The sequence below is a fragment of the Podarcis gaigeae genome, assembly GCF_964106915.1.
Source record: "Podarcis gaigeae genome assembly, chromosome: 1".
Classification (NCBI taxonomy): Eukaryota; Metazoa; Chordata; class Lepidosauria; order Squamata; family Lacertidae; genus Podarcis; species Podarcis gaigeae.
Genome location: NC_139678.1, coordinates 45,585,008 through 45,600,557, shown reverse-complemented (window position 1 = coordinate 45,600,557; position 15,550 = coordinate 45,585,008). Strand labels below are relative to the sequence as shown.

Genomic DNA, 15,550 nt, shown 5'->3' with positions numbered 1-15,550 from the left:
ATGTAGTAAACACTGGACAGGATTTTTTAAAAAAATAATCTGGAGGATAATGACAACTTTAACCAGTGCTTTTCTTCTAGACAAAGGGGTGCCAGTACTGCGTACCCTTGAGTAACCCCCGAGAGAGAAAAAGCACTGGCTTTAACATAATCCATTCTGAATACTGTAAAGACGTTTCCATTGCTGGCCTGTTAAGTTCATCTGAAGCACAGCTCTCTTGTAAGCAGCTCTCTTGAGCATTAATCAGGGTTGACTGGTTATGTTAACAATAACAGTTAATATGAACGGATGGTGATGATGATGATCTAGCCAATATGATATAATGGCCATGAGACAGAAGGTGACGACTATTCAAGACAACACTGAAGATTAGTTGGAAACATCAAATATATATATATATATATATATGTGCTTTCGTAGATTTTCACGGGTACAGGAATGCAGGTTTTGGTGTCCTCGGGTGTCTTCCCGTGTAAAAGTTGGGGTGTCTAGGCGACGTTTCGACGAGGTCTCACTCGTCATCTTCAGGCTGGTGCTTTCGGCTTCTTGTTACTGGAACAGAGCGGGATCTCAATGTTTGAGTTCCTATAAATACTGTAGAGGGGGTGTGGTGTCTAGAACATTGGAGAACATTGGAGGCTAGACACCACACCCCCTCTACAGTATTTATAGGAACTCAAACATTGAGATCCCGCTCTGTTCCAGTAACAAGAAGCCGAAAGCACCAGCCTGAAGATGACGAGTGAGACCTCGTCGAAACGTCGCCTAGACACCCCAACTTTTACACGGGAAGACACCCGAGGACACCAAAACCTGCATATATATATATATATATATAGTACTGCCACACTTTTCTGCAAGCGACCCATGGCTGTTGAAGGGTACTTTTTAAAATGCTGCAACGGGAGCCCCCTTTGCCTTGCTGTGGTCAATACCTGCTGCCAACTCTTTTGGCTGTCGGGGAAAGGATCACACCACTTGAGATACGCCCTCAGTTTTCAGAAAAGTTGAATTACAGTACTTTAATCCGACACCTTGCCAACAAAGGTTTATAGTTAAAGCTATGGTTTTCCCAGTAGTGATGTATGGAAGTGAGAGCTGGACCATAAAGAAGGCTGATCGCCGAAGAATTGATGCTTTTGAATTATGGTGCTGGAGGAGACTCTTGAGAGTCCCATGGGCTGCAAGAAGATCAAACCTATTAATTCTTAAGGAAATCAGCCCTGAGTGCTCACTGGAAGGACAGATCCTGAAGCTGAGGTTCCAATACTTTGGCCACCTCATGAGCACAGAAGACTCCCTGGAAAAGACCCTGATGCTGGGAAAGATGGAGGGCACAAGGAGAAGGGGACGACAGATGGTTGGACAGTGTTCTCGAAGCTACCAGCATGAGTTTGACAAAACTGCGGGGGGGCAGAGGAAGACAGGAGTGCCTGGCGTGCTCTGGTCCATGGGTCACGAAGAGTCGCACACGGCTAAACGACTAAACAACAACAACAATCCGACCCCTCCAAACGCAGCATCCAACCTCCCTTGTACAGACAGGCGTGGACACACAACACACAACACCGGAAACCAGGGGGCGTCAGATCTGTCTCTTAGCGACCTTTCTACCTCCTCCCCGTTTCTATGGTCCTTTCGAAGAGTTCCGGAATCGAAGCCATTCTATTTTTTTCAGGTGAGTCTCTATGATCCCAACTGTTGACTTCACCCTTCTTCCCAGAGGCGTCCGCCCCGGCCCTCTTCTCCCTCCCTCCCTGCAGGTGAGCATGCGCACGGGCTTGGCGTGCCATAGCAACCGGAGCGGCAGACGGTAGCAACCAGAATCATAATAATGGTAAGTCGGCTCGAGAGCTGCAACCGGAGTAGGAAAGGAGGCCGGCGGGGAGTTGGGGGGGGGGGGAGGCGACTGGACGCGCGGTAGTTGGGCTGAGGCAAAGAAGGCGGAGGGAACCGCCATGGTTTTGCGCAGGGAAGACCCCCGCGGTGGACGGGCTGGAGGACAACGGGAACAGCCCCCCCCCCCGTCTCTGTTTGTGTATGGCGGGGAGAGAGCTGCTGGCCGCGGTTTTTGGGAGGAGGAGAAGAGACGGTGGCTGTCGAGGGAGGAGGAACGTGCCCGGCCTGAGGGAACAGAGTTCTTGGCTCGGGGGCTGGAGAGAGGAGCCTTTTGGGGATGCCCGAGGGACCTGTGCGTGGTGTGAGGCGGGTCTGTGGAGCAGGGGATGCTCGAGGATGTGCCTTGAAAAGTTCAGGGGAGGGAATGGTTCTTCCAGCCTTCGTGCAAATTGAAACAGGGAGGCCGGGGTGTATGTGTGTGTCACGGAGAGATGGTTCTTTCCTTCAGTGTTTTCACACCCCCCCTAGAGCTTGCTCACAATTGTGTGTCAGGCAAACCAGTTCTAGCCCCTCATCTGCAGCGTGCAATAAGGTTTCATGAGCCAGTGCTCACTTGGTTCATCTGATGCATGAAGTGGTGGTCTCGACAGGAAAAAAAAATACAGTATATAGTGAGTATAGAAAGATATACTGCGAGGGTCAAAAGTTTCTTTTTAGTGAGTGCAAGGGATAACTGTTGCGTCACACAGCACAGATTAAGGCGAGTTTTACTTAAGAGTAGACATTGTATTTGAATCGCTGTAATCACTCTAAAAAAAATCTATATAAATGGTAGCTATTGTTAATAAAAGAACCATAAGCCAACATAGAACCTTTTTCATTTGTCTTTCATTTGGAGATTATCCCTATGGTGATTGAAGCTCATCCTAACACTTAGGGGTTGTTGTTTTTTTATAGGAAGGCTGCTCATTTGAAGAGAGATCAACATAAATTGTTCTTCATCAAGGAGTTGTCTGAGTATCAGAAGTCGCCTTCAGTAGAATGGTAAATAAATACTTTTGAGATTGGCACAAATTGAATCTGCGTTAATGAGCTAAAAGTTGACATTCACGTGAATTTTTAAAAGAATTTTCAGTATGATAAATTCCATGACATAATGCATGTATTGTTTATACTTAAATTTTCTGCTTTGGGCTGTGGAGTTTTTCATTTTACTGTAAAGTAGTTGTGGACAAAAGGTAGATCAGGATCTACTGGAGTATCTCTGAGTAATTTGCTGCAAGGGGCTTTTCCCCCCTCTAATTCCCAAATATCACAACAATAGCAACAACCAAATGACTTATCCCATCTAAATGCTGAAATGAAGGAAAGTAACTAGGTGTGGAAAGACTGTGTGCTCAGTTGAGTGTTGATACTGATAACAAATTCCCAGATTCAGAGGCACCCTTGATTCTTACTGTGTGTCTTTTGCACCTGGATCTGGTTGGTAGATTTTAGGATATAAGAAAGAAACAAATTAGATCTGTTACGTCTGTGCTCTGCCTATCTCTGTAAAGCTTTAAAGTATCCCTTTTGATTGGGTACTCTTTCAGGCAACTAAGACCCTGAATCTATCTTGGGTTTTAAAAAAAAGCAAAATACCTAAAACTGCATCCAAAGCAAAGCAGAGCCTTTAAAAGCCCCATAAGCCCCTTTCATGCAGCACTGCCCTGCTTAAAGCTTCAATGTAAGAAAAACAATGCTCATGTTTTATAGAGAAGACGTGACACACATAGCTGTGCTGATCCTGTCAGTTGGTAGCATTTGAATTTGCTGATTATGTGACAACTGGGACAGAAGGTTTTTTTAAAAAATTACTGAACTAATATTTGGTGTTATGTTGCTAATGAAACTTTGCTTTGTTTGGTATAAAAATATCTAAGAATATATGTGACTGAAGATTATAACACAATCCAGATAGCTTTATGTTAATGCTGGTACAGAAATAATTGTACAGTACTTTTAAAGTCATTTTAAAACCAAAAATTTTTTATCTTCAAATGGGGGGATTAAATATTTTAGAATTCAATTTTCTACCCCACCCTTTTTATAATCTTAAGATTCAGCTAATGTTGAACAAAATTTGCAGACTTTAATAGACTAGTGAAATGAATTAACTAATACTGTAATACAGTACTGATGTGAAATGTGTTTAAATGGGAAACACCATTTCATTTGCTATGGTACAGGCTGTACAGTTGTACTGATACTTTCCTTCGTTTACCAAAGTTGTTGACAAATTTAAAGTAGTACTTTCCTTCCAGTTTATATCCAAGTTACCAAAGTTTAACCTATTACTTCAAATCCAATAATAAGCAAATGGAATTGTCAGCTGCAATTACTGCTACTGTGTCCTTTAAACCTGGTTCTTCCCTTTTTGCTTTGATATAATGAGGAATAGCCAATATTTCCAAATAAGATGAAAATTTGTGTTGTCTTAACACATTCACTTACTTTGATTACATATTAAATCATTCATTGAACTTCCCTCATGCCTTGACAAGGATGTCTTTATAATATAGTACAGTATGTCTATGTATTTAAATACAGTATAACTGATCAAAGCAAAACAAAATTAACTAGTTGACTTCCTAAATTAATTAAAATGTATTTCCATACTCTTTTTTTGTTAGGCAAAAGCAACAACTATTAAGGAAGCTCTAGCCAGATGGGTAAGTAGATTTGTTGTGCTTATGTAGTTGTGTGGATTTCCTTTGTTAAGAATAAGTTTTTGTCATTTTTCTTGTAATGATGTAGAAATAGCATTTTGCAAGGAATGGAATGGAATACCTCTGTACAAAAGGTTGTATATTTTTAGCTCACTGAAGTTCTTTTTTTTTAATTTGAGCTGCTATATACTGCTACTACTAATGCTGGTTAATATTTATATAACTTCAGCAATGTGCAGACACTGATGTGTGCACAAACTTTACATAGTCAGTGCTTGAGTGCTTAGTATCTACATTAGATGGGCAAGATACAGAAGCAGGATAGAAATCAAGATTTCAAAAATTGTAGGGTTGGAAGGGACCCAAGGGTCATCTAGTCCAACCTTCTGCAGTGCAGGAATCTCAACTGATGCGTTCATGATAGATATCCAACTTCCGCTTCAGATACCGGTACCTTTTAATTGAATAACTTTTAAAAGAAATGCCCGAAGTAACTGATATTATGGTTTGAAGTCTTGTTTATTCTGTTACATTTTACTCCAAGAAGACCCATTTATCCTAAATAGAACCCAGTAACCCATTTATGTACAAAATATTTTTTAAAAAATGTAATCACGTTGAGATCCCAAGATAAAATTTTGCAGGAAGTTCTTAGAAATATGAAATCATAAATACAACTGTAGGGGAATTTATATCACTGATTTTTTAAAATCACGTTTAACATTTTAAAACTTTGTAGCTTAACTTTAAATTTTAAAGTAAGTTCATAATGTGCCATGTCATATTAAAACCCATGAAGTTCTGAAGAGATTTGCATTTTTAGTTTTGAAATACTGTATCTTAATTCTGGGCTGAACTTTTAAGGTTTCGTGTAGCCAAAATTGTCTATTTTTTGAAATTTCAAGCCCTCAAACTGAAAAACAGGATGAGATAAAATAAAATCTGAGATCAGGGATCTTCTTTAATACTGTTTTTAGGAAACTGAAAGCAATATAAAATAGTACGGTAAAAGGCATTGGATCACATGACATGGAATGACCCAACAGAGGAAAAGCTAAGAGTGATAGGTAGGTTTGAGAAAGGTTTTGCTGAAGAAGGAGGAAATGAAAGCTGTTTGATTAATAGGGGCATGCATATCCAAGGATAAGACACAACATGATAAAAAGCATTGAAGGAGGTCAAAGGCAGGATAGAATGAAAGTGCTTGATAGGCCTTGCTAGCTTTATTTTTAAAGGATGGTCTCAGCCTGCCTAGTTATTATTGGGATCTCAGTATTAAACTCTTCACTTTTGATAAGTTAGTAGAGCATAGTAGAAATGTTTATAAAATTAACCCTCAATTTATTTTCAAATATTATTTTAATAAAAAGGTTACATTATTATACAGTGTTACTACAGCATGCTCCAGAACACCTAAGGTTTATTGTCATACTGTATCATTGTTTGATTTGTCCCTTTTTCTGAAAATGATAGTCTGCAGGGAGCTACATGAGCAGGTGAAGAATAGTGGGGGAGAAGGGAAGGGAGACAAGGGAATGAGATGAGACTTAGTCAAGGGCAGAGAGGTAGAAAGCTTTAAAATCAGGGATTATAAGCTTGTGGTTGGTGCGGGGTGTAAAGGCTGATGTAATTAGGGAAGATATGTTTGCTTCAGTCCCCTACTTAGGTATTTGATGGATCTTCTGCCAGCTGTTCTGCCTTTCTCATACAATTAGCCTTTCAGTCTAATTACCAGGAAGTCATTCCCTTTTTCTAGTAAACAAACAGGACATGTGCAAACACACTTCATAAAGAAAATGTTATAAATTTGTAGATTTAAATTAATTTTATCAATTATTTCTCTTATTTTCCCTTTTAAATTAACTACTACTAGTTTTTTCACATTTTGTTAGTACAATTTAGCATTTATTCAGTACAGACAGAATAGTAACAATCAGCATTACAACTAGATTTGGAAGATGCTTGATATACACTCATTCACCATTATGCAGGATGCCAGTTAACAATGTAAAGATCTAGTTTTTCCTGATATTAAATTGCTGGTGAGTAGAAAGGGCAGTCAGGAAATGGAGTAGTTTGTTTGTTGTCTTCAAATTACTGTTGTAACAGAACATGACACAAATCAGACATGGGGCACTGGGTTGTATGTACCACTTGCCTGAACTACCATGAGTATGACCATGTTCTTACATTAAGTGAAGTGCATATTTAAATATCTGAGTCAAAGACAAAATGATTAGAATAATGTCTTCTTTGATTGGATAGGCAAAAAAAAATAGACTAGGTGGAATATAGGAGCTCCGGCATCATTCTGAGAAGAAATGATTACAGTTTTATATTAAGAAAATGTTGCCCCTTCTGTTAAAACTTTCTGTGATACTCCTTTGTAAATTCACAATTTAGTCAGAGGAGTTCTTACAATCACTGAATACAAGGCCAGGAAGCTTTTCATTCCTATCCAAGTGTAATTTGCTCATGACAATTTGTTTCTGTTGGGGTTCAACCAAGGCCCTGATTGCTCTTGAGTGCAGTACCTTAAACAGTAATGAATTAGTAGTGACAATACACACAGCCATATTTTGGCCCAGTGATATCCCTAACTCAGTGCAATCAATTTTTCATAGATTGTGTAAAGAAACAGCATTCCAGACTGAGAAAAAAGCATTTTACCACATATTCAAGGTTGCATGAACAATTCTCAGTCAACATTAACTATAGCTTTAGTGCAAGTTATTATGCAGCTGAATAGCCACAATAGACTAAATTGAACATTCATAATTATATACTGAATAGGATGTCTTCCTCTATCTGTTTCTCTTTTTAATTAGGAAGAAAAAAATGGTCAGAAGCCGTCGGAGGCCAAAGAAGTGAAACTTTATGCCCAGATTCCCCCTATAGAGAAAATGGATGCATCTCTTTCCACTCTAGTTAGCTGCGAGTATGTTCTGTATATTGGTGGGAGCCACTTTAAGTTATTTCAGCCTTCTTTGCTTCTGCTTTTTTGTTTCAATTTAGTGTTCATTTTTTAAAAGCAATTTTCATATTTCTTGACTTGTTAATTGTTATGTTTGGATGTCACACAAAACTATTATCCCCTCTCTTCCTAGGTGCTTCCTCCTATGTGCCTGGGAAGAGGAGTTTGGAAATTTTACTTTTGCTTTTGGTTAACCACAACTTGTGTCATTCTAACTACTGTGTTTGCCTAAAGATTGTGGTATCTAAACTATGATTAACATTAACAATTGTTAGTTTTTAATTAACTGAGCTTCAGAAATCAGGATTTGATGTTGGCTTGTTTTAAATTAACCATAATTCTTTTTTTAAACCCATATTATTTTAACAATTGGGAACCCAGGTGGCGCTGTGGTCTAAACCACAGAGCCTAGGACTTGCTGATCAGAAGGTCGGCAGTTCGAATCCCTGCGACGGGGTGAGCTCCCGTTGCTCGGTCCCAGCTCCTGCCAACCTAGCAGTTCGAAAGCACGTCAAAGTGCAAGTAGATAAATAGGTACTGCTCCAGCGGGAAGGTAAACGGCGTTTCCATGTGCTGCTCTGGTTCGCCAGAAGCGGCTTAGTCATGCTGGCCACATGACCCGGAAGCTGTCTGCGGACAAACGCCGGCTCCCTCGGCCAATAAAGCGAGATGAGCGCCGCAACCCCAGAGTTGGTCACGACTGGACCTAATGGTCAGGGGTCCCTTTACCTTTACCTTTATTTTTAAAAATAGTAACAAAAATAAATATGTTGTGCAGCACAAAATATTATTCAGCATTTAACATCTGTAGCAACTCCCACATTCTTCTCTAACAAGATACAGTACTGACAATATTTGATGGTCACTTTAGTTGCATGACACTAGAAACTGTGGTTAACCAGAACTTGAAGCCAAATTTGAATATCTGGAGGACCATGAGTTCTCCATCTGTAACATAGACAGTAAAAAAAAAAGCACACATAAAACATAGGCCAAGATTCCACATCAGCGGAAGCCCTAATCGAGGACTTCTGCGTGCACAATGGTCAATGTTCCCCTTCTCTTCCCCCAGTGCCCCCAGAAATAGGCTTTGTGGGATTCAGGAGAACCCCTTGAACAGAGAATGAGGGTGGGGGTGTTCTTCCTTCTGGGAAGCCAGAATGTAGTATTCTGAGCAATTGTTATTTGTAAAAAAAACCACTACTTTGGTAATTTAAGTGTTCTTCATGTACAATTTCTGGATTTGTCCCCCATTTTAGAAAGCTGTCCTTATCTACAAACTGCATTGAAAAAATTGCCAACTTGAATGGGTTAAGTAAGTAATATGTGATTTTTGAAGCTGCTTCATTATATGTACCTTCACTTATTTCATACTTTGAGTCTGTTCAGATCCTCCTTCTGCTGCAAATTTTTATGAGCACTGGAATTGGGAGCAGGACTCAGCTTTGAGTTCACCACCCACCTTCCTAGAAGGTTACATCCGTATCAGGATATCTTGAGTACAGTATATATTGTAGGATCAGGGAGATCATATTTTTTTCAAAATAGCATTTGAGCAGACACCAAGTTTACATTTACTGACTTGATTTTAAACAGTTGATACCATCTTTAAAAAAAGAGGAATTTGGCATAAGACAGAGTTGTTCCGCCTGGCCTTTGGCTTGGAGCCAATTTGATTCCCTCCCTCTCCCTCTCTCTCTTTTTTTTTCTTTTCTTCTTTTCCTTCTCCTCCTGCGATGAGGCTACATTTTAATATTTTAATGTTCCATTATTTTAATGTTGTATTTTATTTTTGTTTTTAAGTTTGTAATAATTCATCTTGTTTTTATTATTGCTTGTAAGCCGCTCTGAGCCCGGCCTTGGCTGGGGAGGGCGGGGTATAAATAAAATTATTATTATTATTATTATTATTATTATTATTATTATTATTATTAATATTTTTCTCATTGACTACAGCAGAAAACAGATAATTTGAAAATCAAGATTTCACTTGAAAATTGATATAAGCAGTAGAGTGTTAGGAAGCATTGAATAATTATGTTTGACTGCTGATTTGATGATGAAAATCTGCATGCCATGATTTGGATTGTGAGTGACCTTTAACCCCCCTTAACACGCATGCATGTGTATGCATGTACACACCAGAGAAGGGAACCACTTCCTTGCTATAGGTCCCACTGAGGAATGTGTGTGGATATCTCAAACACATGGACAGGTATATTCTAGGTTCTTGTTATACTTGTAAGCTGCTGCTTTTTTAGTTCTATGAGCAAAATTCATCAACGCTGTTGCATCCGTTTGTATCTGATCACCAAGCGCAGGTTAAGACAGTAATATTGCCAGGAGCATTGAGGAAGGGAGACACTATTAAGCAGTTGTTTCCAATATATTCAGACACCTCATTCATTATGCTTTTTGCTGGGAAAGATGTCCGGCTACTATGGTTGCTTTGGAAAACATCTCACATAGTGATTCTAAACACATGGGTGAGATGCTGGATGTCTATAAGCTCCATCCATATGAATTATTAATAATCCATATGAGTATTGTTTTCTTATGATAGGGGAGGGGTGTGGTGAAACTCAGCTCCCTGAATGACCAGACTATAGATGACTGACTGACTCTCTATATGGTTAGAGCAGGATTAAGGAACTTGTGCCACTGCAAATTCTGTTCCAATTCAGTACCCATTAGCCCCATGGGTTAGAGCATCCATGCAGGATAGTTTCAAACTGTGTCCATTCAGTGAGTGACTATCTGTTTCCATTCTTTGACTACACACTTTTCCCTTTGACACAGCTGGATCAATAAAAGATAGCTCCTTGGCATTGGCTTGTATGAAGTTTCCACATAACTTAAATAGCTAGCACTGTAGAAAAATACCTGCTTTGTTTCCATTGCAGAAAACTTACGGATATTGTCACTGGGAAGAAACAACGTAAAGAATCTGAATGGACTGGTAAGTAACCCTCTTAAGACGACTGCTGCTTATACTACTGCAGAGCAGTTTGCAAGGATATGATGCTAACACTGTTCAAAAATATAGTAGATGCAGGAACATCATCAATACTTGTAGTAACTGTGCAAATTTCCCACCAATAAGGAAAACTCCCCATGTAACTGTGCAGATAAAGCACCTTTGGCACAGCCTTCTGCCAACACTCCACCCATTCCATTTCCCAGATCATGACCAGTTTTCAGTGATGAGGAACAACAGTTGAATGATCTAGCCCAGTGGTTACATATCGCAGTAGGAATCTGGAGATGTAAATTCAATTTATCCTCTTGATGGATGTTGCCTGTTCTCTGCAAGACTTACTTTTATACTTAATGAGCTGGCTAAGAAACTAGTCATCTAATGTGCAGGTATCTGCAAACAGTTCTGTGTCTTCTTTCATGTCCAGATGTCTGGAATACAATTCTCCTCTGTCTTGATGTCAAGGCTGAAGGTCTTGGTTTCTCTCTGAATTACGATGTTGTCCTCTTGCTGGCTTGTTTCAGCTTGCAGCCTGCTAGTGGGGAAGTAGGGACTCCAGAGGAAAACTTTTATTTCTTTGATGTGCTCTTTCGGGGTTCAGACAACATACATGATAATAGGAAAATGCAGAGCATTCTTTTCTGAAGCAATATCATCTTTCAGGAGGCAGTTGGGGATACTTTAGAGGAGCTGTGGATCTCATACAACCTCATTGAGAAATTGAAAGGGCTCCATGTGATGAAGAAGCTGAGGATTCTCTACATGTCAAATAATCTGGTAAAAGACTGGGGTAAGCCAGAGTTGTTTCTCAATAAATATATTGGTAATTTATAATGAGTTCATAGCAGGTAACTTAGGTTGGTAAACGAGTTGATTCCTAAAGTTGTATGTGTGTCTATGTGTAGTTATTTTCGACAGTGTATATAGCCTGACCGTCAGCAATTCTATTCCCAAGGTAGTTAACAAATCATATTAAATTATATTAGGGGGTGGGGAATGAAATCATGCATTGATGAAAACAGCAGAACAGTAAAGGCATAAAAACACAATAAAAGAAGTTCAAATTCAGCTAAGATTTTAAAAGACAGGTTGGGGAACAAACTTTGCCTGGTGCTGAAAAGACATACAACTGGGTGGCAGGTGAATTTCCACCAAGGCAGGTAATCACAATGGGAAAGGCCCTTTCTCTGGTAGCCACCCATCTGACCTATGAAGGACTGGGCACCTGAAGAAGAGCCTTCAAGGATGGCCTTAGCATGCAGGCAGGTTTATGTGGGACCTGGCAGTCTGGGTCGCACATCTGCAGTCTTCTGGTCTTGAGAGGAGTCTTCATACAACTCTGAGGTTTCTGTGTTCTTCATAACACAAGTTTGTTTCCTTCTGTGGTTGCAGCAGAGTTTCAGAGGCTGGCAGAGTTGCCATTACTGGAGGATCTGGTGTTTGTAGGTAATCCACTGGAAGAGAAATATTCCGCTGATTCGCAGAGTGCGTGGGTTGAGGAAGCAACGAAACGAGTGCCCAAACTCAAGAAACTTGATGGTGAGAGCTGGGTAGGCGCAGGGTGGCATTTAGCAGATGAGAAAAGCAAAGTAGAAGAAGAATCTTTAGTTGCATCAGCCACTAGCCATAGGAATAAAATTAATATAATATAATATAATATAATATAATATAATATAATATAATATAATATAATATAATAAAATAGTGAACTGAAGATAGGTTTGCAAATAGGGTGCCATTGTGTCAAAATGACTAGGTGGAAAATAATCATACCATGGACAAAATTTCCTTATCGTGGCCAAATTATTCTGTTGCTCGATATCATTATTTGCTTTACTGAAGCTCAGTGTTAAAAACATGACAATCTTGCGATACTAAGGGTAGTAGACCGGTGGGGTTTAAATTTAGCCAAAGCCAATAATTAAATGTCCTACACCAAGTCTGTAATTCAACAGAGGGGAGATTAGCATCCAAGCACAGTGAAGCATTTGGAACACCGAATGGAACAGAAAAAGAATTGCCTTAGGAGCCTTAGATTGAACAGCTTCTGTAGATCCAAGGTGTGCACCTGTCCAAATCTGAGCCCCATATAATAACTGTGCTAAGGGTTTAGCTGTAAACACTTCAAGTGCTGATTGTATGTGATTGCCACCTTTTGTATGGAAAAAGCGTGTCAGAATTTTGGCACTTTGAGAAGCTTTTTCCTTTGTATATTTCTAATGTGCTCCCCATGACCCTGTTGACTGAAAATTAAAGCCAAGGTATTTAAAGACTTTTAACTTGTTCAATCAACTGATTACCCATACACCATCTACGGGCCTATAGTTTCTTGAAAACACCATGACTTTAGTTTTCTTGTAATTCACAGCCAGATGTTCTCTTTGGCAGTATCCTGAGAATGCTCTCATCAATCTTTTTAGGTCCACTTTTATGTGAGATAGAAATATTGCACCATCTGCATATAATAATATAGATATGGCTTTTGTGGCCAGTTTAGGGGCATGATACTCTGGGGATGTTAACCTCTGGACAATATCATTTATATAGAAATTAAACAGTGTGGGAGTTAGGATACAACCCTGCTTAACTCCCTTTGTGGCTGGTATGCATCCTGTGAGCTACCCATTTGAAGGGCAATGCAATTTCAGCACAGTGTTTTTATATAGACATTTAATCAAGAACAATAATTTTTCATCTATACTTGAAGAGTTCATCTTACTTGAGAGATTGAATCAAATGCAGCTTTTAAATCAATGAAAGCTGCATATAGCACACCACTTGGTTTCTTAACATACTTATCTATAAAATGGGCTAGTACAAAGCAATGGTCTATAGCGGATCTGCTTTGTCTAAATCGTGCTTGCTATTCAGCAAGAATAGCTTCATCAGTTAAACAAGCAAAGTATTAACTCATCATTTCCCCATTAAATATATTTTGGTAAAGATTTGAATTCTTTTCTGTCCAGAATTTCTGTATATTGGGTGGTTAATGTAATGGTATCTTAATTTTTTAAGAAAACAGACCCATATATATATTTTCTGTCAGTTAGTGCTTTAAAATATCTATTTTGCTATGTAGCCCAAATTATCCAGTATTCCCTAGAGATTGGCAGTTAATACATCACCTTGAAAAATTATATTGTTCACATATTTCCATTTAACAATCAGATACAAATATTGGGTTCAGGCAACAAATTGTAGGTGGACTATGGTGTATTGCTCAGACAATAGAAAATGCCTTGGAAAAGGCTTTTCTGGGCTTCTGGAACAATTTGTAGTCAGCCCAGGGAAAGGAGGCAGTTATTAAGTATGCTAGAATCACTGTGTTTTTCTTCCATTAGATGGTGATGGTGGAATTGAAGCTTTCTCATTGGAAACTGTTTCTCGCTTGTATTCTTTCACTTCAGTCCTTTAATATCTGTGCTCCTAGAATACTATGATATTCCACAGGTGCATTCATCAGTCCATTTTCCTAAGTGCTTAATTGCTGGCATGTTATTAAGTCAGGCCTGGCTAGCAGTTTTAGTTAGTTTTATTGTTTGCACTGTTTTTCTCTCAAGTTTTAGTTAAAAACATGTTTAATGGTTCTCCACTCTCATTTTTAGGTATTCCAGTTATTAAGCAAGAAGAAGGGGAAGAAGGGGAAAACCCAGCGTGACTTTTTTCTTGTTCCCTATTAAATTATTGCTGTAGCTCCAGTTCTATACAGTATGTGAAACTTTTGTATAAATATGTCTTTGAAGAAAATCTTGGGCAACATTTTAAATTGGCTTATCTCTGTGTTCTCCTTTCTCACCCAAAGACTTATTTACCAAAACTGGGGATGCCAATTATGTGAAGCATTTGTCTTTTTTCCATTATTTTTACTATGAGCGTTTACTGTTTTGTTTAATTTAAATGTAATTCTTGCAAGTACATTTTTTTGGGGGGGTGGACCACAATTCAGTCTTCCTTGTAATGGGCACATTTGTTTAATGTGTTTGTTCAGCAGAGTTTTTAATCATTTTAAAACTGGGGGTGGGGGGAGAAGCAGCATTTTTTATTAGACTATTTATACCATCTGCTATTAGACTATTTTTAAAAAGCAAGCACCTGAAACTTGGTATGCTCTACATGTTTGTCAAAGTGTCTCATCTTTTTCTTCCTATTTGCTATGCTAATTATGGTCATATGGACATTGGTGAGACTCTTACAAAATGAAACTCATGGTGTAGATAAAAAAAACAAAATTTGTTGCTGCTAGGAGCCTAGTACTTAACATATTGAGCTGTGTTGGTACCTTAATTGTCAATGTTTCTGGAAGCCACTTACTGTTTTTATGTACCGTATTAGTTGGAAGAGTGAAGGCAATATATGTGGTCGTAGATGAACCACTAATTTCCTGACCATCAGTTTGATTTGATTCATGGGCTGAATTTTGCATCCTTTGTTTAAAGACTTGGGCTGCTGGTGTGTTGCTGAATGGCAGAATCATTCATCAGTCTGGAATTTTAGTAATGTAAGGAGGGGCAGCAGCTGTTTAAAGAGGCCCAAATCTTGCAGCTTATTTGAAAATAAGCTTCAGTTTCAGGGTTCAATCAATGATGAATGACAGCTGAAGAAATTGTAGGAAGGAAAGAAGGGAAAGGGAATGAGGCTGTATGTAGTCTATGTGCTCAAATGTGCTGTATTTTAACATGAAACAAGAAAGCCCTAAACTCCTTTCTTCCCTCACCAATAGATATTTTGTTTATACCATTGGACTTCTAAAGTCAGTCCTGAAAGATTTAAAGGAGAGCAACTGGGTGTTGCAGTTTGTTGTACGCAGTACAGTAGTTAACCTGAATGCAGAGATTAACCTGTAATGACATGTTGCAGTCTGTTCTTCCCTTGCTCCAGTTCTTCTTACTAAATGATTTTGACTGTGACAATCAATTTCATTGTCAACATGTGATATAGGAGCATAAAATGTGGTCCATATTACACCATCATTTCCCACGTACTCTAATCCCCAGCCCAATAATATCTATAATTTAGCCTTTGGATATGCAAAATAAAAGATAATCTAGTCTA

The 15,550-nt window shown here is 38.9% G+C and overlaps 1 protein-coding gene across 3 annotated transcripts in view; it reads left to right on the top strand.

The window, feature by feature from the left end:
- DNAL1 (dynein axonemal light chain 1) overlaps nucleotides 1–14,264 on the top strand; it is a 31,295-nt gene extending 17,031 nt beyond the window's left edge. The window contains exons 1-9 of one of the 3 annotated variants that reach the window (XM_083748084.1): nucleotides 1,671–1,837; nucleotides 2,797–2,883; nucleotides 4,512–4,550; nucleotides 7,376–7,485; nucleotides 8,781–8,836; nucleotides 10,425–10,480; nucleotides 11,162–11,288; nucleotides 11,891–12,037; nucleotides 14,104–14,264. In XM_083748084.1, the coding sequence (XP_083604210.1) occupies nucleotides 2,881–2,883; nucleotides 4,512–4,550; nucleotides 7,376–7,485; nucleotides 8,781–8,836; nucleotides 10,425–10,480; nucleotides 11,162–11,288; nucleotides 11,891–12,037; nucleotides 14,104–14,156 (591 nt within the window). In that variant the 5' untranslated portion in view covers nucleotides 1,671–1,837; nucleotides 2,797–2,880 and the 3' untranslated portion in view covers nucleotides 14,157–14,264. Of the gene's footprint in view, nucleotides 1–1,670; nucleotides 1,838–1,946; nucleotides 2,039–2,796; nucleotides 2,884–4,511; nucleotides 4,551–7,375; nucleotides 7,486–8,780; nucleotides 8,837–10,424; nucleotides 10,481–11,161; nucleotides 11,289–11,890; nucleotides 12,038–14,103 lie in introns of those variants that run through there. The other 2 variants (XM_083748085.1, XM_083748086.1) reach the window with 2 other exon arrangements.
- Nucleotides 14,265–15,550: the final 1,286 nt, after the last annotated feature.